At 39.4% G+C, this 24,078-nt stretch overlaps 1 protein-coding gene across 14 annotated transcripts in view; it reads right to left on the bottom strand.

The window, feature by feature from the left end:
* LOC110508593 (suppression of tumorigenicity 18 protein) overlaps positions 1-22,606 on the bottom strand; it is a 42,068-nt gene extending 19,462 nt beyond the window's left edge. For 9 of the 14 annotated variants that reach the window (XR_016492841.1, XM_021589222.3, XM_036966237.2 and 6 more), the window contains exons 1-5: positions 22,350-22,601; positions 8,057-8,175; positions 4,857-4,908; positions 3,929-3,959; positions 3,277-3,470 (exon numbers count right to left, since the gene is read on the bottom strand). Coding sequence is in view for 13 of the 14 variants with exons in the window: in XM_021589222.3 (XP_021444897.3) it covers positions 3,277-3,470; positions 3,929-3,959; positions 4,857-4,908; positions 8,057-8,175; positions 22,350-22,509 (556 nt within the window). In the remaining variant the exon portion in view is untranslated. Of the gene's footprint in view, positions 1-3,276; positions 3,471-3,928; positions 3,960-4,856; positions 4,909-8,056; positions 8,176-9,057; positions 9,134-9,209; positions 9,264-22,345 lie in introns of those variants that run through there. The other 5 variants (XM_090225457.1, XM_090225460.1, XM_090225459.1 and 2 more) reach the window with 4 other exon arrangements.
* Positions 22,607-24,078: the final 1,472 nt, after the last annotated feature.

The raw sequence follows: 24,078 nt of genomic DNA, 5'->3' as shown, positions 1-24,078 counted from the left end.
CTTAGTTAGAATGTTTAGCAGAGACATTCAACGCACATTTCATGACAGTTTCCATATCTTGAAAATGCATGTCTTGTAGTTCAAATGACTGTTAAGAGGATTGACAAATCAAATATGTAATGAAAATAATAATAGTATGGACGGGACAGCAACTGCAAGATTATGCTGCAATTCCTCAAGTACGTCAGAGATAATACACGGGACACTTATTTTGGCTAGTTGAACATGAAACCTAGAGATAAAGAAAAAGATTGTCTTCGTCTTCTTTAAAATCTCCAATCAGAATACAACAACTTGATATGGATTAAGACGGACCAGATTACGACAGAGATTTAGCCTACATCGCTTATGACACTGGACATCAGTTTTAAGTAGTTATTAGGTGTAAGCTAAGCAGGGCTTTATGATTTTTTTTTTGATATTAACATGTAGTCGTTCGCATACAACTCATTTAAGAAACCATATTCATTATGTAAGCATAAGAACCAAGAAAGTGGCGAAAATGTCCGTAAAAAAAATATAACATAAACATTCCATTGTTTTCCTCTTCCTTTCCTTTCTTTAATTTACATTTTTTCAATATGTCATTATGTGGAGTGGACCTAGTAATTTGTTTTTATATCGATTCTTTACTAAGCGTTTCAATTGTTTATCAGGGGACATTTTTATTGACATATCAAAATATTTAATGTATCCCAAGACTGTGAGTAATGGTAAAATATTTGACAATTCATTTTCTGGTTTCCAGCTTAGTCAATTTAAGTGGAACTGACAGGAAAGCTAGGCCTCTTAGTTCCCCAAAATGCATTTTAAATGACACTTTATTTTAGTAACACCCCTGATTATATTAATATTAACTCATGGTCAATGATTAACAATGGCAAGCTATCATCTGGATTGATTCGATAAAATCTCCTTTGATCCTCCAAATCATTTAAACTTACATTCTGTGCTAAATCTCTTTGGCAAAAGGCCATAAGGGTTTTTACTTCATAAATCATAAGTAGGCTGTACTGTACTGAGTTGATCTATCCTCTTAAGTGGCTAGACGTCATGGACCAAACTAAAAGTAGCCCACAGAGAATGGAATGAGAGGGATCCAATAGGTTGATGATAGATTTGGGAATCATTTAGGATGCGTATAGGCTACGTAGGCTTGTAAGTGGATCCCACTGAGGAGGATATAGACATGATCAAACAGATACAACTCGTCATTATAGTCAGGCCACAGTACAAAACATAATCCCACAAAAAAAGAAAAGCTGCTAAATGCAGGAAGTGTTATCTGGAAACAGACCTCTGGCAAAAAAAACAAAAAAAAAGAAACTGGCTTTTGTTTTGAAGCGTATGATTTTAGGTTGTGCAAATGTAGGTAAATGTATTGAGTGTAATACAGGACAGGTCAAAACATACCAGCAGCAGAGCAAGAACTTGAACGAAATAGACTTGGTGAAACTCCTTTTTTAGACGCAACCCCACAAAAATATCAAGCTGGATTTTGCAATGCAAAATGTGGCTAATAACCTCTTTGTTGTTAGAGGCACTTCCTTTCGAAACAGAGGCATTACAAATAGCAGCCTGGCCAAAGAGTAAAAGTCAGTTTTGCTTAGCTACAATTAGCAGAGCAGACGAAAAAAAGTGCTTCTTTTTGCCCAGATGGATGACACACAGTGAGAGAAGTGCAGTGGAAAAGAGACTGCACTTGGATCCCTCCTGTGGTTTGTGTATTGGAACAGGTGAACAGTTTGTACTCCAGAATAGCCATTACCGGCGCTCTGCAGCAGGGTTGGAGCTTGGCTGGAGCTGAACGCAATGCGGCTCGACCAAATGAGAGGCTCATTTTCCCCTCTTTTCGCTATGAAATGCAGATATGAACGGTATCCCCACTGTTACATTCTTATTGCTTGCTCTATCCACTTGAATTGTCACAATCTCTTCACATAAAATAGCCCCAGACCAGACTGTGACAAAAATGATATTGACAAATGTATGTAGATCTATGTTAACCACTCAATGTGCAGTCATTTGTTTGTGTTGCCTGACTTTTGATACATGTTCACTGTATTTTATAGGGCTTGCTGTTGGCAAGGGCCCTATTTTGATTTTTTTTTTTTTAAATATACACTTTTCTTGATTAAAAGGTTATAATGCAGTAGGAAAGTAGTGGTGACAGAATACAGACACATAAAAGCTCTGCTTGAAACGCAAACAGACCAGGAGGGAGGTATATGAACAAAGAAAGTTATCCGAGGGGGGGAAAAACGGGATGGCAAAGCTAGTGCAAAAAGGGTTACGATAATTGTAATGTTATATGAACCCCAGAAACAAATAAATTCCATTTCCAATGAATCTGCACAATTCATTGAGCTACTCTCTTGGTCCATTTAACTACCCACATGTGTACTATAATGAGCTGTAGACATTATGCCTAATTATGTATATTTGGACTGTGTTAGAGGGCCTAACAAAAGCTTTCGAAGGGGACAATTACGTTTGTTGCTTAGTTACATCGTTAAAAATATACCAAATAAGTGCAGATTATAGTGGGTGAGAATGCATGTGTAAACCATGGATATTGTGGCCAAAATGCTCAAAATTCAATTCATTAGGAAATAGAAATGTTTTGCTTTTGGAGGGGGACAATGTTTTTAAATGAAATAAACACAAACATTTCCTTATGTCATTGAGTACGTAGCTTGGTCTTAGTATCTCCTGACAAATGAGCACCCTATCTATTCTATTCTATTGTATCAGTGACATTGTTTTTTTATAAGAACATGTTTAGGCAATGCCAATGTCCTCCTTCAGAAGGGGAGCTGGTTCTTTTAAGATGCAGCATCAGCTTGTGTCAATAATCAATCAATGAAGATGAGACTCAAAACAGAAGGGCCTCCGGCAAACACGATCATAATGTTTCAATTCTCAGTGTTTTCAACCTATTTTTGAATGGCTTTTCTGGAGGAAAAAAAAAACAAAAACACATCGGACAAAAAGAAAATGAGAAGTCCGAGATCTGGCCTCGTCAAAAAAAGTGGGGTAAAGCCACGCCCCACCCAAAAAAATCATGAAAGATAAACTTCAATCTGAGGATGTGAGACAGACACGACCCAGCAGTGTCGTCTTTCACTTCCAGTACATAATGACTATGGGGTCTGGCTGATGCCGGGCCCTAAAAGGCAATAGAGAGGGACGGAAATATGAATGCAACAGATGGGATTTTAAAATTCAGCGTCAATTGTTCATCAAAACAGACAAAACAACAGGACATCTGTCTACCTGCTGGAGTGTCAATGTTCCTCAGCTCTTCTTTGTCCTGTGACTGTGCCAGGTCCTCGTTCTCCTCCTCGCAGCACGCCTGGCTGGGGCTGTAGTGGCGGGGCCTCATCAGGAGAGACTTTCTCTTGTTGACGGGGGCGCCCTGCACCCCTTCCTGGGCGAGTCTTTTCCTAGCAGCCATAGACCCATATGTGCTGTTGTGGGGGGATGGATGAATGAAAAGAGCAACGGGGTCAACAATGTGCCATAGCCGCTACTGGGGTTCATCTGAAAAATTTGAACTGAAAGTGAACCTAAAATGTAACATTGTCAGTTTATTCACCAATTGTATTTTGCGGGACTCAGTAAGTACAAGTCTCATTTGTAGCTATAGTGAAAAAAGGTCAACATTAGGTTAAAGAAACGGTATTTAGCTGAGATGATGAACAAACCCCCAAAATACCATTAAAAATGATGTACGTAGAAACAGTGAAGAGCCACGGGGACAAATGTAATTATAACCATTATTATCAAGATAAGAGCATGGCCAGCATACCACATCTACTAACAAAGGATGCCTATTTCACTCTGCATTGTAAGGACATAGAAACCCGGGGTGAGTTAGAGGATATCTGTAAGGGTTTATTTTCAAAAAGAGGTCATGAACTCTTACCCGGGAGCCTGGGTGATGCATTCAACTGGAACTGGAAACAGAAGCAGAGGCAGAGGTATGTCAGGTAAATAGTCATGTTCACATTTCCTCTGTGGAGTGACTCAGGCTCTGCATCTGTCTACTTGGGAAACATTATCCTGGTCAAGGCTACTGATCTAGTAGCTCCACCTTTTGGATAACCAGTCGGGAAGGAACACTGTGGCCTACTACTTACTGTACCCTCGTGGTAGTGGGGTGTTAGCCTAGCATGAATTTGGAGCGTAATCTAGCAGATTATCTATAAAAAAGAGTTAGTGTTACTTGTCAAAAAATATGTTGCTATATTTAAATGTTTTACGATTTAAAAAAAAAAAGCTTTCTAATATGAACAAAATTATCGCAAAGATTCCCTTTATATTGATAAAAAATCCACTCCCCCAATCCACTGTAGATCATCCTCCTGACAGCTTTGACAACATGATCTGAAAAGGCAAATCGATTTTCCCAGAGGGCCATGCAGCACAGATGCAAATCTCATTCAGCGGTCCACCGTATTCCCATGAAGCACAACTCCATAATACATTTTCCAGATGTAGTAATGGCTCTGGTGCCACCAACCAGACTTCAGAGGCTTGGAAAACTAGCATAATGGCATCGCCTGTCTAGAGGTTTTCAATCACACTATATATATGCACTCCTTAACTAATTTGAGCCACTGTTCCAATTTGATGAAGTAATTCTCCATCTGAGTAATGTAATGGCAATGCAGTGCTCTTCAAATTGGTAAGATCATTCGTAAAATTGACAGTTGTAAAGTTGGATTGTTGAACTGATATCCCCCTAGACCCCCACAGCTCTATAAGTGGAATGTGTGTGAATAGCTGAAGCGCTCGGTTACTGCTATTGATGTGCTTGCCTGAACATGGTAAGAGTTGTTGAAGCTACTCACCTTTGCCACCGTTGCATGTTTGAAGTGTGTTATCCTCTCCTTCTGAATCCATCTGTAAATAACGAACACACTATGTATCATTATGCATGTAACACTCACTTTCTATCAAAATACACATTCTGTAAATATTGACAACTGGGACTGAAATAATGATGTTAACATTTTATCAGCAGATGCTGGATCCATTTAATGTTTGAGAGCCCTTGACGTCAGTGGTTGAAGTTTATTTGAAATGATTTTGACCGTTCCTATCAACAATAGCCCATGTTTCCCAGAACATTGATGTGGTTACGTGCACATTATCTGTGGCATTTAATTGGTGTAGAGTCACGAAAACACATGTAGCATGTAAAAGCAAAATACCAAGCTAAGGTGAAGTTAAAACAAAACAAACCAACTTTGAGGTGGGAAAAATGTAATAATGCAAAATAATGACATTAAAGTGCAGGTGGTAGCATACAGACAGACAGTAGTGTGTTTAGACCAAAATAGTTGTTCAAATCAATCCACTCTCCCTCGCCACCATACGTGTGGATCCCAAATAAAACCTATTAAAGGTAATTATTCCTGGCTGATGGCGGTGTATAGTGGTCACAGGCCAGTGAAATCTGTGAGTCACAGGATACGCTGTTACTTTTCCTGGTAATGGGAAACATGACTCCTCTCTCTGGTTTGCTGTTGTGATTGAAGGCACTGACCTGTCATACATTTATAATAGGGGAGCAGGTGTGGCAGTGATGAACCTTAATTTCCTTTAATAAACCTTTTATGTGCCACACTCTTAATGCCACGCCGGGCCCTCAGAGGACCTGCTCATAATAGGTTCATTACTTTTGATTACTCGGGGCCCTATTGAAACAAACAACTACCCAAACACTATAGATGACATTCTGTAACAACTAATGTACCTGATTAGTTCATTACACTTTTTCCAAACAGACACACACACATGCAGGCAGACAAACTCACTCATTTTGTAAGCGTTTACAGATACTGTGTATGTGCTACAGTGTCTACAGTAATACAAGTACATTTCATATTCAGATAGCGTAATTGCTGTATTAATTTCACAGGTTGGCAAATATTTACAAATGATGCACCTCTGCATTATTGAGAAGCAACACTCACATGATGTAAATCTACTTGTTTTCAACAATGTTTCATAATTTAACATCTTGTACCAGGACATTTAATAAGGCTTGGTACATGAAACATTTGGATTCCTCTTTCTTACAAGTCAAGCCACAATATCATGTTTCATGAAAACACTAAAAGCGTTATGGTAACAAGAATTGAATACACTAATGCTCCTATATTATTTAGATACCTGATGACCTTGGTTCTGACACTGAGGAGTACGTACACTATTTCACTGATCATTTGTCAGTAGATCGTTCTTTTACAAATGCAGTCAATATGTTTGTGAGAGTGTTCAATGATGTACTGTACTCCTTCAAATGCCCGGATCTAGCAAACGACCTGTATTATCGGAGGGGAGACGAAGGAACCGATCGAACCATTTATGTTCAAGCATTATAGCTTCTGCTACATGAGCAGCACAAAGGTTCTGAGAGGGTATATAGAGGATGGGCTTTTGGCACCCATTTGACAACAGCTACCGTTGGTCCTTAAACTCAAAGCTGTATAGCTGTATCTAATTCTGCAGAGGAGGAATCGGAAGTGTGTTAATGGGGCAGCTCCAGTAGATGTTTAAGGGTATGAGAGAGAAGTAGAAAACTCATGCAGACAGGGTGGGAACGCATGACGTTCAAAGAGAATTTACATGGGCAGTACAAATAGAGACATGCCATTCAAAGGCCTCGTTGGTATTTAATATTTACTACACTCTCAGGCTGTGATTTGTTTGTGTCATATATTTCTGACATGCCACAAAACTGTATGACATTTGAAATTATGATGGCTCTTTGGTGGTCATTGGTCAATACAACATCTGTCTCGTTTCTTCACTGTTGACACTATGAGTATTTTTAAAGAGGCTATCCTTAAACAAAGCTGTCCGGACATTGTTATGGTTTCAGCTAGCCAATTTGGACTCGTAAACTGGGAGGCATGGTAACCTTCAGCCTACCTTAAACCTTAAGTAAGATACATTACTTATTAGTTAAGTGTTGTGGTATAACAACAAAGCAGCACATTCAGCGAAGCTGGCTACACATCCCTGCATATGTAAAACAATATCTGAGTCTGTGATTTCACAGGGGTCAAAAGGGCATTGACATGACACTGCTAAACATGCTGCTCATTCCAAGACATCCTGGCTACCACTTGCATTAGCCTTAGAAATACACAACTATATCCGTTCACAGGTAAAGTGAATTGGTAAAATATAATGTTTTTTTTTCCCCCAGGACATCCAAGAGCAGCATGCTATAATATCCAAATGTATGTTACGTGAACCTATTACTAGAAAATATATACTGAATAAAATGTAAACGCAACATGTAAAGTGTTGGGCCCATGTTTCATGAGCTGAAATAAAAAAAAGATCCAAGAAATGTTCCATACGCACAAAAAGCTTATTTCTCTCAAATGTTGTGAACACATTTGTTTACATCCCTGTTAGTGAGCATTTCTCCTTTGCCAAGATAATCCATCCACCTGACAGGTGTGGCATATCAAGAAGCTGATTAAAAAGCATGATCATTACACAGGTGCACCTTGTGCTGGGGGACAGTAAAAGTCCACTTTTGTCACACAACACAATGCCACAGATGTCTCATGTTTTGAGGGAGAGTGCAATTGGCATGCCGACTGCAGGAATGTCCACCAGAGCTGTTGCCAGATAATTGAATCTTCATTTCTCTACCATAAGCTGCCTCCAACGTCGTTTTGGAGAATTTTGCAGTAAGTCCAATCAACCATGTATAACCATGCCAGCCCAGGACCTCCACATCCAGCTTCATCACCTGCGGGATCATCTAGGAGTGGGTGGGGAGTATTTCTGTCTGTAACAAAACCCTTTTGTGGGGAAAACCTCATTCTAATTGGGCTAAGCCCTCTCAGGCCCACCAAAGACTGCCCTGCCCAGTCATGTGAAATCCATAGATTAGCACCGAATTCATTTATTTCAATTGACTGATTTCCTTACATGAACTGTAACTCAGTAACATCTTTGAAATTGTTGCATGTTGCGATTATATTTTTGTTCAGTATATATACAAATATATTGTTATGCCTACCTTTGTTTGCAGTTTTCTGGGCAATATATATGACGTGCTGCAAGGTCCACGCAGTCCACCTTGGTTGATGTGTGCACAATTGTTGACTTGTTTCAGGATGTGAGTGAGAAAATCATTCTCTGTAAAAACAAATATATATATATATATTTAAGCATTAAGGCACGAGGGTGGTGTGGTATATGGCCATTATACCACGGCTAAGGGCTGTTCTTAGGCACGACGCAAAGCGGAGCATTCAGGGCTCAAACCACCCAGTTTATAAATATATATATATATATATATATATATATATATATATATATATATACCTTTAATGCAAATAAATAAAAGGATAAAACAAAAAGTGGAGTGGAAAGATACAACTTTAGAACTGTTGTGAGTTATCTCACCGAAATGCAATATTTTCAATGTTGTATAGTATCAACTTACCATAGTATATTTACGCAATAAGGCATGAGGGGTGTAGGATATGGCCAATTTCCCATGACTAAGGGCTGTTCTTACGCACGACGCAACACAGAGTGCCTGGATACAGCCCTTAGTAGTGGTATAATGGCCATATACCACAACCCCCCGAGGTGCCTTATTGCTATTATAAACTGGTTAAAAAAGTAATTAGAGCAGAAGATATAAATGTTTTTCATGCGCGTGGTATACAGTCTGATATACCACGGATGTCAGCCAATCAGCATTCAGGGCTCAAACCACTCAGTTTATAATGGATAATGAATTACCGATAATGATCATGCTATTCCAAGCCTCACTGCTAGCTAAAGGTTTCTGGTCATGATAGACACATGGTGAGTAACGTGCAGTCAGTCTGAGATGGTGGGGAGCAGGAAACACGATAATACCTCACATTGTGGAATGAAGGAACAAGATGCAAATTGATTGCTTGACAGAGATTGAGCGCAGTCTAATTAATACAAAACATCCAAGAGGGAAAACAAGGATGAACACAATGAGTACATTAAGCCTCTTCACTTCACAGATCTTATTACCAGAATTATTTATTTCTGTTAGCTTTGAAAAAAGAAAAGAAAAGGAAAAACAGAAAACATCATCTTAATTAAGGCACTCAGAGCATTTCCCCTCTGGAAAACAAAAGGGGGGGGACTCTGGGAGACATTAGCATAAGAAAAAAGAGACTCACTACTATTTGAGGCAGGCCGATGGGTTTGTCGTCTTCTGAGTCATATTCCTGCCCCTCCCAACAAAAATATACAAATAACGTCTTGCTCTCGGAGGACTATTTGCCCATGTGTGGGGCAGATTTCTCTGGGGATACTGAGTTGCCTAATGCCTGATGCTCAGGGTTTCTATGTGATTCTCTATGTGCTAATCTGGCTGCTTTGCTTGCTGTCCTTGGGCCCAGCCCAATCCCCATCCTAACCCCATCTGCTACCTTTCCCACCACAGAGGAGAGGAGAGAATGGGACTGACTGACTGGGACTGGGACTGGGAGAGGAGAGGGCTTCTCAGTCCAAGCAGTCATGAATAACCATGGCCTCATCCACTGTTTGGAGAGGGGTTGAATGGGGACCGCTTATCCATTGGATATGTTACTTAGGATCCAACTGTGGTTTCCCCCTGCTCTAATCAAAGGGAGGTGAATAATATAACATAAATGCAATCAAGCCTATATTGTTCATAATTATTGTTCACCATAGCTGTACATACTACAAGTGGGGAATATACATATGATTACAGATATGAGGTTATTTGCTTGAATTCAACTTCAAAAGGTTAGCCATTGACAAGGCAATGCAGTTTTTCCACATATTGTTGATATTGAAGGAACCACCCCTGTTGCCACTTATGCTACTATCTACAATGACTACTACTACTTACTACGACTAGGATTACTACTATTGAGGTTCATTACTAAGACACTAACGGTACACCTGTACGTCGCCATCTGCACAAGTGGTGTTGTTACTATTTTTGACCCATCCCAACAACTGCTATACTGCTACTGATCCAACTAATAGGGATATTCATGAGTACAATAATCATCATCATTGACCTTGAGTCATTGAAATGTCCCCTTGTTCCCAGCTTATCCCTGCACTTGGGACACCCTCGTGTAATTAACATAGACACTATTGTGATAAAGTCCAACTAAGTCAATGACACTGGCAGCAAATCATTTAAAAACCAATACAACCTTACTGTCGTGCAAGTAGTATTTCAAAGACCACGAAAATTAATTACATTGTTTACATTTTCTTCAGATTGGGGCAGAGGCAAGATGATAGCCAGGCAAATGAGATTACACCAAATAAGATGTTTGAAATGTCAGCTCCCTAACACTTCACCCAACCAACTGTTATGATTAGATTACACTTTTAACATAATTACTGTCTAAAGCTGTGTGTGGAGACAATGCATAAATAACGAACGAGAGCTCTATCTGAACCGATACCTATCCTTTTTTCCCCCCCTCGCTGAGCCTTTTCTCTTAACCTTTCTTCAGCAGTATCATTTTGAATTATGGGGATGGGTAGATGCTCTGCACAAGGTCACTGTCTGTTCAGTTCCCCCCACCGCCCCCCCCCACCTCCCCACCTACCCACCTCCTGTTTTTGTTTCCTCTTCCAGAGGCAGACTATATGAACGAAGGGTTAAAACTGGAATGGATTTAATTATGGAATGAATGGAATTATAATGCGCCTGCAGCAAGTTTTCCTCCTTATTTATTAAAGCAGCTGATGGGCCAGGTTTGATGAGCCACTTCTGGCATAATTGAGTCATCACACAAAGAGGGTTCATCGCATTCAGAGTGGTTTTATCAGCAGCAAACAGACCTGATTACTGGCAATTACACTCTGATCTATGGGAAGGAGAAAAAAAGGCGAAATGTGCGGTGTAACTTCTGTGATTATAGTTTATCCCAGGGAAAAAAAATGTCAGATTCATTTTACATGCTAAGTGTTTTCTTTTTCTGCATAATAAAGAGCAAACGGCAAGAGATATCACAATTTACTTTAATATTTCCTTGTAATGAACGTCTACGTGTATATGGCAAACGGATCATAATTGTACATGTAACATGGGTTTTTGTTATCCTCCACTGTGCTTTGAATCAGCAATATGTAAAGTGTTTTTTTTTTAACAAAAAAAAAAGGTACTCTTTACAATAATGGTGGTCGCTTGTGTGCAGAGAGTGATATAAACCTTGTCAGCGGAGAGCCAAATTGAAACGTTATATGATGGTAAGGAACACAGAACTCCTTTCACCACCTTTCATTGACATGCAAATGAATTCATAGTGAGTTAATCAAGCCCTGCTCAGAGACTATTTTGATAAACAAGTTTTTGAAAAAAGGATTTTCTATTTGCAGTGCTGTGACCAGGCAGCCATCAGATGCCCTCTGCCTAAAAAGCTAGCAGCTGGACATTAGAATAATAGCTAAGAGACGTTTTAGGAGGGGGAGGGTGAAAGAGAGGAAGGGGGGGGGGGGGGGGGTCTCTGATTTTCCTATTCATATCAAAGCCGGCCTTTAGAATGATAGGGACATTCTCTTTCAGATTTCATACAGATGCATTTTTATAAACTCTTGAGAAAAATCGGGTAACGTTTCTATAAAATGCGGCATCTCATATTCGTTCCATATTAACAAACGGGTTCCGAGATGTTTAACTATTATTGGTGACTTTCTTAGGATTCAGAACCAATAAAGATATGATTGATCTAAAAACAAATGACCTCGTGAGAAACAGCTCTGTGACAACACCTGCAATTTCACTGAGAATTGTCTTCAGGACTATAGAAGTTCGAAGTATCATACACAGCAGTGGTCTTTGTAACGCTCCCAACTCATCCCATCAAAAAATCCTCACAGTATACCTCTTCCATTGAAAGATTGTATATTCAACACCATGACAAGATGACAGAAGAGTGTAGAAAGTAGAAAAAGTCAAAACAGTAGAGAAAACTGTGGACAGCGACAGCAAGTTGGATAAAGAAGCTACACCGGGTACATGTAAGGTACAAATGAAGGATATTCATTTCAGCCAGTTTGCTCTATCAGGAAAATAATCCTGCAGCAACAGGAAATGTGAAGCATTATGTATATTATAATAAATGGACATATTTGTAGGGGTTGATAGATTTTTTTCGTTAGCGCAAATCAACTCTGAAACATCAGAGATAGAAATTGCAAACTTTAGGAGCCTTTTTAAAACTCAAATACACAACAAGTTAGCATTTTCTGCTGTGGAGGACAATTATCAGCAATAAAAGAGCAATCACATGCAGATCCTACATCTTTATGGAAGAAGCCATACCTGACTTGCCTAATTCCCCACTATTTCAGTATTGATAATGTAATATACATTCAATGAGAGAGCGAGAGCGAGAGCGAGAGCGCGAGAGAGAGAGAGAGAGAGAGAGGAAGAGAAACCGTATGAACAATCGCCAAATTGTAGAACACCAACCCATTCACATAAATAAAGTAAAAGGGAGACAGAACATCTTCTGATCAGTGGACTTTCACTTTTTACACATCAATGTCCTCATAGATGGGCGCTTCCAGACTTCTGAAAGACACTGAGACAAAATCTTGAAGACAACTGTGATTTCAGAAATAACAGTCTCCCATGCAGCCATCTTGGCCGCTAAGCAAAGTGTTTGTGTCTAATGCCAAATTAGTACTTTTATACAAAATTGGCTTCTTTCTTATCACTTCCCCAAGACTGAGAAGCTTCAATAAAGAGAGTGAGGCTCCCCAGAATTTTTAACAGACAATTAGGAGCCTGGCTGGCCAGCCACTATTGCTTCAATGATTTGTTATGATGGCATAACTACAGGGGAAACTCGTTATTGGAGCCAGCTAGCAAGACACCCCATAAAAGAATCAGACGGTGACACCTGCGCTGAGGTGATTTATAAATCTTGTAATCACTTTCCAAAGTCATCCCAAAGCCTTCCCTTCTCAATTGAGCTAATCTGGACCAGGACCACACAGCCATCGTGGCACAAAGTCCAGATTGGTTCTTCTTTTTTCGCCATCAGAGAGCCAATTTCAGGTGTTTTTTTTTTACTACATTTGGGGCACCTTTGTAGTTATATTATTCTATGAAATATGGCTTTTTAGATGATTTTCAATTATCAAACATCAATCTGAATCAGAACAGAAATGTGGAAAATTCAAAAACAGCAGATTGCTTTGTTTTGTGGAATGGTTGGCTACCATGCTAGCTATAACTACCAAGATAAATAATACTCCAAATTAAATGTAGCCTACATTACAGGATTGTACCCATTTAAGTTTCTTTTCCAAGGCACAATCCATTAACACAGATGTTATATTAGTTTGCTTTTTTTTTATTTTTATCATCAGTGAAGATAGATTTTTCAAAACACTAACACAGACTAATTCATTGACAGGTGTTTTGGGGGAAAGAAGTTCCAGCCCGGGTGTCTGTCATCACTACAAAGTAATCCTGGCCATTGTTCCTGCCCAAGGAGACCCTTTTCACGCAGGAGGGTTGCCTGAATGCTACCAGGTGGTCGGCAATTTGGAGAAACGTAGTAACCGTTCAAGCTAATCCCCTTGCCACAAAAGGCAGGTCTCCCATGTCTAGAGGCCTCAGGGTTTAAGGGAAAAGTTTACATAGTACACACACACACACACACACACACAGACACACACACGCACCCTATACACACATGCATCCACACCATACACAAATACACACACTGTACACAGCGTTTGTGTGTCTGAAAGGAGCCAGGCAGTGCTGTAGCCTGATTCCTAATCAGATTGCGCTGAAGTGAACAGCTCGCATGGCAGCTGTAGTTTTCCCAGGGTTAATTACCTTTCACTGCTCTCTCTAAATGAGTCAGCTGTTCCTGTCATTAAACAACTCCACTCTATCTCTGCTCCTCTGTCCTGCCCGGTCCTGTCCTCCACACATACACAATCACACACACATACACTCAAAACACACAAACACGCAGACACATATGTATACGCGAATAGACACACACACACACAACAACAACGCAAACTCTATCCATGTCTTCTCATCCTGCACTGCCACTCACATCCAACAATGTTCTGGATATGGAGCCCAAAAAAGACTTCACTTTACTAATGAAGAGGTGGAGTCAACGGAGGCCATTATCCTTTACTTTCAGCTCCAAACATGTATTTATGTTCATGCAGATGGGATGCTGGATTGGGATGCTGAATTGGGATGCTGAATACTAACCCCTCACCCTGTCAAAGGGGGATAATACCAATCTGTCAAGGTCTCATGTTATCTGGCTCCAACACTTACTAAGTGAGTATATACATTTAGAAAGTAAATGATCCCAATAAACACAGACACAACCCACATACACATGCGCAGGTGGACAGACGCACACACATACACACAGTTTGTGTGTGTTCAGCTCTACTCTCTGATAGAGCTGTGCTGTCATCAATTCTGAAAAATCTCCCAGCTCACTGAGCTCCATGGCTCAGGATGTTGGGGGAGTTTTAAGTGATTTTTGCCACTGTGTGATCCCCTGGCCACCTGGATTACAAACTCTAGTCCTTTAACTCATGCCAGTATAATTCCGTGTTAACTCGGATTTACCTCTGGCATATGAATTCTCAGTCTGCATAAGCTTTGTTTGGAATGAGTAGTACATTAAAAGTATTGTATGCCTTATAGAGATGCCTTATTGTAAAAATTCTTATTTTGCTAGAAAAAAAATGCATTAATTCTTATAAAAGCAATTTAGTTATTCTAACGGGGGAAATTAACACAATAGTTTCCATTGACCATTTTACAAATATTGTTCAAAACCAGGAATTACTGCAATACCTTCATCCAGTTAAATGCCTGTAACTATGGCAATGTACACATTCGGTGTGTGGTGCAGTCAACCATATACAAGTTGGTCATGTGTTCTGTTAGCCAGGCTGTTTTTGCAGTTTATCATGCTTAATATCATGGTTATCGAAGTGATCGTGATATAAAAGATATGTCTGGAGCAGCCCTAGAGGATCAGAATGAAATATTATCCAACATCTATACAATCTCCTCAAACACACACACACACACACACACACACACACACACACACACACACACACACACACACACACACACACACACACACACACACACACACACACACACACACACACACAGACACACACACACACACACACACACACTTCTGGGATAGAAGAGTTAAGCCCTGACTATAGTATTTTGTACTTAAAAGGTTAGCAGGGCTGTTTTAGAGTTTTAACCAAGCTTGCCAGATCAGCAGATGGTCCATGATTATGATTATATGCATCAATAAAATGAATAATCTTTAACAAATGTAAATTTGACTTAACTCCAGGGTTTAATAAAAAAAGATGGACTTTAACCCACTTTGCAGTCTGCCGGCCACGCATGATATTTTGATACACTTAAATGATGTAGGATACATAATATACTGACATATATGTAAACCAACCTAAAACTGTAGAGAATACTACTTCTACTGTCCTGTGAGCATAGGACAAAGTCTAAGCCAGAAATAAGTTTAAGTCAGAAAAAAAAAACTTTATGGACGTGAACTGAATACATAGACAGATATTTAGTAACTTTGTAATATTAAGAACTAGCCAAAAAGAATGCACTGAAATACACTTCCATGTCCCCTTTAAAACAACCTATACAACTTTTATTTTCAGTACTTGGACAGCGCTCTAAAAGAATGAAAGCACACTTGAGTTGGACCAGAGGAGTCACGAAGAAAACACCATGATGTAATGGAGGGGGTTCCTAGCAAGCAAGGAGAGGAAACGGTCTCAACTTAATGTGGTAGCCGGGTCTCGTCCTCTATCACATTAGCCAATATGTCTGGAAGTGAAAGTCTCCTTAGAAGCTACGCTAACCTTTCATGAATCTACTAATCTGTTGAGAGCATTATTTACTCTGAAACTGAAAGCTCTGCATTCACAAAACAGACACAGATATACTCACTCACTCACTCACTCACACGTAGATACACAGACACACAGACACGAACATTTCCGACAGGACAGAATTGTTCGCCTGACTTACCATGCCCCTTTTAGCCTTTGTTTTGCCTTTCATAGTAACATCAAGGAGGTGATGGTGTTGAAGGAAATCGGGGGTGGGGTGGGTGGGTAGCCAGGCTAGTCCAGTGTGACACTGCCGCGTGGTGTGTGTGTGTGTGTGTGTGTGCGGGGACACTGTGATATTCAACGGAGCAGCTAAGCTTTTTTTGTAGCCTTTGTGTCATTCACTTAACAACCAATCTCATTAGCTGGCAGGCTACAATGGGCTGAATTATTTTCTGTGTAAATACACCACATGGTGACCCTCAAGGTAAGACCTCTGAAGGTCTTTTTAATCACATAAAAGATGGAATCCCCCCAAAAAATCAATGACCAAAAGAATGAACAGATTGCCCCTAAAAAAAGAATTGAATAAAACATTGTGTGGAAGATGTTCCGTTTTAGGAGTGAGGTAGACCATGTCTGGTTTAAACGATCATATCATGACATGGTTTCATGTATTTAGACACATATGATTATAATTGTGTGTTGGTGAAGTTCAGCATATTTAAGTATGCACTGTATGTATCTATGTATCTATGTGTATCTATGTATAGATCTGTGTATGTATCTATAGATTTATGTAGCTATCTATATACATGATCGATGTATGTGTCCATGTATGTAATGTACAGTATCTTTGTATCTGTGCTTTTTTTTTTTTTGCACTTTATATAATGACTGTATAAGCTGTTACAACATTACATTTTGATTCAAATTTAAATTGAGTCCAAAAACTTTTAATTCTCAAGTAGCTTACAAATTATTGACATTTTTTTTTTTTTATAAATATGAAGTGAAACCTTCAGACAATACATTGTCAAACAGACAAAAAGGCTGGACATTTTTGATAATGTTCTACACATTTTGCTTTTCTTTGAGTGATTTCACTGATGCTGTGTTTCTAGAGCAGCAGACCTATAATTCCTTGTAAAAATGAATTATTGTAAGTACTTGCAGTCATGACAGCTGTCCATAAGCATCAGGGACGTGTCTATTGGCCAACTTGACCCTTGTTAGAAAACAAAACAAAACACAAAAAGAGAGTAGTGCCTGGGACTGCCGTGCAGGGTCACTGGAGATTTTCCAGACAAACACAGAACAGGGGAGGGGAGGGGGTAAGAATAAAAAGGACAGGCTCAGAATCTCATTTTAACAGACCGCACACAATCTGGGCTCCCACAGAACTATCTCTGCCTGACCGCTTTCTATTTATCCCTTATCAGTGTTTACCAACCGCTAGTTTTCTTTCATTCACACTGTGAGGCAGTTCTCTTACTATCAGTCAACAGCTGACACCGTGGAACAGCCTCAAAGGCAAGAGGAAGGGATCAAAACTAAACCAAAGCTGTTTAAACAATACAACAGAGGAAATAAATTCATAAATCCTAATTCTTCCCAACCCACAAGGGTACAAGCAGATCCTTTATAGTTAGGCCAACAAACAAAACCGCAGCCAATGAGGTAACATTACAATCAAGGTAATGTTAAAATATATTTTGAATAAAAAAGAGCGGAAACAAATCCCATGTAATTTTAATTAGGGACATTGCTTATAGCTCCAACATGTCAGGCATACAAAACCACTCACTATTCTCTTTTAAAAATAATACTACATGTTCACTTTTCAGTGAATTAATTTATAGATAGATCATATATGAATATATCAAGTGATCTGAGTTAGGTTTTACAACATTTATGATATCAAAGTTTTATATAGTATTTCAATATTTCGTATTTATCACTAGATACTTATCTCATAGTCCGCATCAGGAAATATCTAACAACTGCTACTTCACAGCCAGGAATAAATGTATAGTCTATCCCTCTCAGATCCACAAGAGCATTTTAAACATATATAGCCTTAAGTACATTGATCTTCAGAGGATTACTACTTTATCATTATACAGAATCCATTATATATACTTAAACCATTGTGGGTTTTATATTAATTTGATATAGCCAAAGCACAAATATGGGTTACTAAACATCATATTGGCTGAAATCCTATAGATATAGATCTATAAGAAGACCTACATGACAATAAAACAGTCAGTGCCTTCAAAAAGTATTCACACCCATTTACTTTTTCCACATTTTGTTGTGTTACAACCTGAATTTAAAAGGGATTAATTTGAGATTTGACCTGCACTGACCTACACACAATACCCCATAATGTCAAAATGGAATTATGTTTTTAGAAATTTTCAACAGTTAATAAAAATCTGAAAGCTGAAATGTCATGAGTCAATAAGTGTTCAACCCCTTTCTTATGGAAAACCTAAATAAGTTCAGGAGGAAAATGTTCTTAACAAGTTAATAAGTTGTATGGACTGTGTGCTCTGTGTGCCATGATAGTGTTTAACATGATTTATGAATGACTACCTCATCTCTGTACCCCACACATACAATGATCTGTTAGGTCCTTCAGTCAAGCAGTGAATTTCAAAAACAGATTCAACCACAAAGACCAAGGAGGCTTTCCAGTGCCTCGCAAAGGGCACCTACAGTATTGGTAGACATGGAATATCCCTTTGAGCATGGTGAAGTTATTATTTACACTTTGGATGGTGCATCAATACACCCAGTCACTACAAAGATACAGGGCGCCCTTCCTAACTCAGTAACCGGAGAGGAGGGAAACCGCTCAGAGATTTCACCATGAAGCCAATGGTGACTTTAAAACAGTTACAGAGTTGAATGGCTGTGATAGGAGAAAACTGAGGATGGATCGTCAACATTGCAGTTACTCCACAATACTAACCTGAATGATAGAGTGAAAAGAAAGAAACCTGTACAGAATAAAAATATTCCAAAACATGCATCCTGTTTGCAATTAGGCACTAAAGTAAAACTGGAAAAAATGTGGCAAAGATATGAACTTTATGTCCTGAATACTAAGCGTTATGTTTGGAGCAAATCCAACACATTGCCTCACTGAGTACCACTCTTTACATTTTCAAGCATGGTGGTGACTGCATCATGTTAGGAGTATGCTTGTCATCTGCAAGGACTAGGGAGTTTTTTTGGGATAAAATAAAAGGAATAGCAAAATCCTAGAGGAAAACCTGGTTAAGTCTGCTTTCCAACAGATATTGGGAGACTAATTCACCTTTCAGCAGGACAATAACCTAAAAGGCCAAATATACACTGGAGTTGCTAACTAAGATGACGTTGAATGTTGCAGTGTGGCCTGGTAACAGTTTTGACTTAAATCGGCTTTAAAATCTATGGCAAGACTTGAAAATGGCTGTCTAGCAATGATCAACAACCAACTCGATAGAGCTTGAATAATTTAAAAATAATAATGTGCAAATATTGTACAATCCAGGTGTGCAAAGCACTTAGAGACTTACCCAGAAAGATTCACAGCTGTAATCGCTGCCAAAGGTGATTCTAACATGTATTGACTCAGGCGTGTGAATACTTATGGAAATGAGATATTTCTGTATTTCATTTTCAATACATTTGCAAAAATGTCTAAAAACAGGTTTTCACTTTTTCATGATGGTGTATTGTGTGTAGATGGGTGTGAAAAATCATCTATTTAATCCATTTTGAATTCAGGCTGTAACACAACAAAATGTGGAATAAGTCGAGGGGTGTGATTACTTTCTGAAGGCATGAAAAATACAATTTTGGTGTGAATATCAGTTTGGCCCAAAACCAATCACATGCAGCAAAAAGGTTCATTCGGCATTGTTATAACAAATGCATACTGCTGTTGTACATTTGGGATTTCAAATTCATTCCCAATCATACACGAACATAAACCGTTTTTGTGGAATTCTGTTCAAAAGTGAAGTCATTAATTACATTTATCCTTTCCCCAGCTGCTCAACAGCAGATGGAACATTTCTGAAACCTTGCTGAATTAAATCCACATAATTCATTTTCATGGATTAACTAAGTGAAGTTTGAGTGTGGTGGAAAAACAGGTAACAAAATGCACGTTGGATGGACACTGAGCGCTGAACATTTTCTGCAATTATTTTCTACTGTAACTATTTTCTGCCTGCTGTGTTTCACAATGCTCAACAGTTGCTTTCCCTATATTCGACTTGCTCTTCAATCTAATTTTTGAAAAGTAAAGTGTGCTCTTGTCTTGAATAACTATTTGAATCTATTTGTTGAGTTATGGAGAGATTTGTCAAGAGCAAAGTGACAAAGTTAACAAGTCACAGGAGGGCACTTGATATCCCATAGAACAATCCAATGTATTGGTCATAGAACTCAACTTAGCAAGCTTTTCACAAAGAAGAGTTTGTCATTTCACCTCCCCCCTCTGGACAACAAAGTCGTTACTCTCTAGGTACCATGGACAGCTCCTGTTGTCATACAGGAGTGCAGGCAGATCTAACATTACCCTGTTATGTAGCAACTGACTTGCTTGGAGCAGGAAGGGCGCTTCATAAAGTACAGCAAGAGTGTAGAGGGGAGATGACTGTTTACACTATAATACCATATCATCCGGAATCTTTGTGTTGTTGTAGCTGTGGTATTACAAGAGCATGTAAAGTGACTATATGATCATGGTCTCAGTGGTTTTTCTCAGTTATTACATGTCTGTAACTTGTTTTGTTGGACATCCCGAACTTGAAAATAATTATTATGTATGACATGGCGTAATGGTCTGAAGAATACCTCGTTGCCCTTTTAAAATATCACAGGTCAAAATGGGATTCAGGGATTTGGGAGTTGATAAATAGATCATTTTGTTGTTTGTTTTTATTCAGTATGGTTTTTCAATCACAGGATACAAAATGTAATATTTGAGAGGTCTGTTCTAAACTTGCTGTTTAAATGACAAGCCGGAATGTTTTATTTATTCTGCATGCTTACTTATGCTTAACAAAACATCGTAAGGTGCAAATAGAAAACTACACAAACAAATATACACATTTTTACATCTTAAAAAAGAAGCTAATGCGAATTTACCGACTACTTTAAGGATTTTAATCCAATTAAAGTCTTCTAACCCGCACAACATGTTACGCCTGTATGTTAATTTAATCATGTGTACTAAGCAAAGGCCTGGAAAAAAATCCTGAGCTACACTAGTTGTGTGTTTCTCAAGACACAACTCACTTATCAACCCACCACTTGTCTTGATAAAATCCCTACCTACAGTATGTTATGAAAAATGCATTAATCGTCTTCCAAATGATCCCTTAAAATATTCTCAGAGCTTTGCCCTTCCAAGGCACAGTCCTAAGTCTATTGATAGTTACCAGTCAATGATCAACTTTGCAACATCCATCCTTCCCACTAAATCAACAGTTTCCCTGGAGACCTTGGATTACTGTGTCTCTCCAGAGTTTGTTCAAGTGTAAGGTATGGACCATGTATGCCACCGCAAAGTCTCAATGAACACTTATCCCCGACTATAATACAACATTCAGAATACAACAGGATTCCAACAAACATTCATTCAACTTTTGTCTTAGGTTTCCGTCGTATAAAGTCCTACTGTACATAAACTGAGTCGAAAGCCCCCAAAAAATAAATAAAGGAAGAAACGGTTTCAACAACAAACTCCCATGTTACCGGAAAGCTAAGTCAAAGTTTAAGTGCATTACGGCTCGATAGTCGTGTGTACAGCTGTCACTGCGAAAGCCGTCCAGCACAACCTGACAATGCTTTGTCTCTACACACAATACTAACATGCGTTCTTCTAAGACCGTAGCTTATACTCTAGCTAAATTAAACACACAGCATTCGTGTAGACAGCGTCTAATGTTATCTGGATGATTAAAAAAATAGGTCATGCTTCTTAAAAACCAGTTTGAGCCATATAATCTCCTCTCTAACAGTCGGAGACCTGAGCAAAAGCTGTTTTCCACTAGGTTTTCTAAGAACACAGAACCATCCTGTGTTTGGCAGAAAAATACTTTCCTGAAGGGCACAATTTATAATATTTGTGAATTCATATCGTAAAACTAGTCATAGCAAACTCATTTTTAACACATCAGTAGTCATCTGTCAAATAGCTTTAAGCATGTGCATTAACTGTAAAACAGTCATAGACGGTATATAGCCCTAACCGCTTTTGATGAAGTCATATGACAGTGTCAAACATCAAGAGGGTAAAAAACGCTCGTCTTTTCACATGCACTCACAGTCTACGATTGATGTCAACGACAAAAACAACTGACCACCAACACCAGCATAACCACTACATTGTTGTTAACGGAAATAATTTGACACAAACCTACTTCTATGATCCAGAAAGTTTGATTTCCCCCCAGTCGCTTGATGGCCGAGCTGGTGCTGTGTCTTTGAAAGGTAGTCCCCAGGAATATGACATACTGTGCCTTTGACAGCCTGGAGATAAGCACCTGCGTTCGGGTCCCTTTTTACGTCACACCTCCCCATTCACAGCCCTTCAATATGATGCACATTTGCACATCAACAGCAGACATCCCCCTCCTCATTCTACTCCCACATCCGCAAAACACACAAACAGGCGCACAAGGAGGCAGATGCATGCGTTAGCCCTCCACACACACGGTACACTACACACAATTACACACTACACACATACGCGCACACATGCACACACACTGATTTATCTTCATATTTTTTTCCCCTCCTTTTTAATTTCCACCCCTTATATTAATGCTTCTAAAACTTTCACTTGCTTTGTCATAGGACTGAGTGGGGCATATGCTCACCCAAGCTTCCCATATATCACTCATCATGCAAATGAGCGGGAATGTCACTCCTCAGCAGCAGATGGCCAGGGATGATAACAATGGCTCAACAGACGAGTTTCAATGTCTGCGACTTTATCGCTACGGCAACAACAACCAAAGTATGTCATGAAAGCCTTGTCTGTTAATTTGATTTTTTCCCCCCCCCGTCTGTATCTTAGTACCTGTCTGTCTTTTTTTTCTTCTCCTATTTGAATGAATGAATACCCCTTTTGTCCTAGACCTTTTCTGTTACCGGAGAGGACTAGCTATCAGTAAAAGGCAGGGACCTGGAAGTGATGTTTGGTGACTAAGGAAGGAAGGCTAGCTGCTGCATAGCAGATATTTAAGTAATTCGGTGTAATTCCTCCCTGTAGGCCATGTCAGCCTCCTGAGTTAGCTCATGCATTAGACAGGCATGGATAGAGAGAGAGAGAGAAGGGGGAATAAAGAGAGAGAACAAACGCAGTTCCTACAAAAGCCCCCCAGCCCCAGCGCCAGTGATGTCACCCGCATCCTGCTGACTCCTGTTAATACAAGCCCCCGTAGCAGAGAGTAAACAGTGGAAGCGTTTAGCAAACAGGGCCAGATTACAATGACAAAAGGAAGCCACACTTCTGGGTGGAGCCTGGGGCAGGAGGGGAGGGGCAGGAAGAAGGGCGGTGGGGGGGGGGGGGGTAGTATGGGGGTACGGGGCCGTAGCTTAGCCTTTCAAATAAGTGATACCCGTAAGGGGCCTCTTAGAGATGCAAGCATCCCCTTCCCCAGCTGACAACAGGGGCCACCCAAACACGCTTATCTCTAGGTTGTGCCGCTCCAGTCTCTGGGGAGAGACGTGTGAACACCATGTGTAATAATAATGAATTTTCTGTGCTTTTTTGTCATCTGCGAATTTTGGTTATGCAAGGCTGGGGACTTGAGGATGGCTGGGGTATATCATTACTTAAGGTTTGGCAGTTGATCATCAACTTGTTTAATACCTCATTTGAAAGTCTAATTTTGTAACTGTATTTCAAGAGCCATTGGTACATGCTGAAAAGAGGGACTGCCAGAGTACAGTCTTGTTCCTCTTGATCTTTCTTTTGCATCACTCCTGTGAGATGGTGGTTTAAAAAAATATGAAAGCATAGAGCCATCAGTTTAAAAATAATTTCAACTAATAAAAGCATGTTCTTTTCTTTCTTTAGCCCTGATGCAGACAATCATAGTGAAAGAACATCATAAGCATTTGTCCAAGAAAGTACTGATTACT

Source organism: Oncorhynchus mykiss, chromosome 28, assembly GCF_057628025.1.
Source record: "Oncorhynchus mykiss isolate SJ-2025 chromosome 28, ASM5762802v1, whole genome shotgun sequence".
Classification (NCBI taxonomy): Eukaryota; Metazoa; Chordata; class Actinopteri; order Salmoniformes; family Salmonidae; genus Oncorhynchus; species Oncorhynchus mykiss.
Note: the sequence above shows the minus strand (reverse complement) of the source record. Positions and strands in the feature narration are given on the sequence as shown.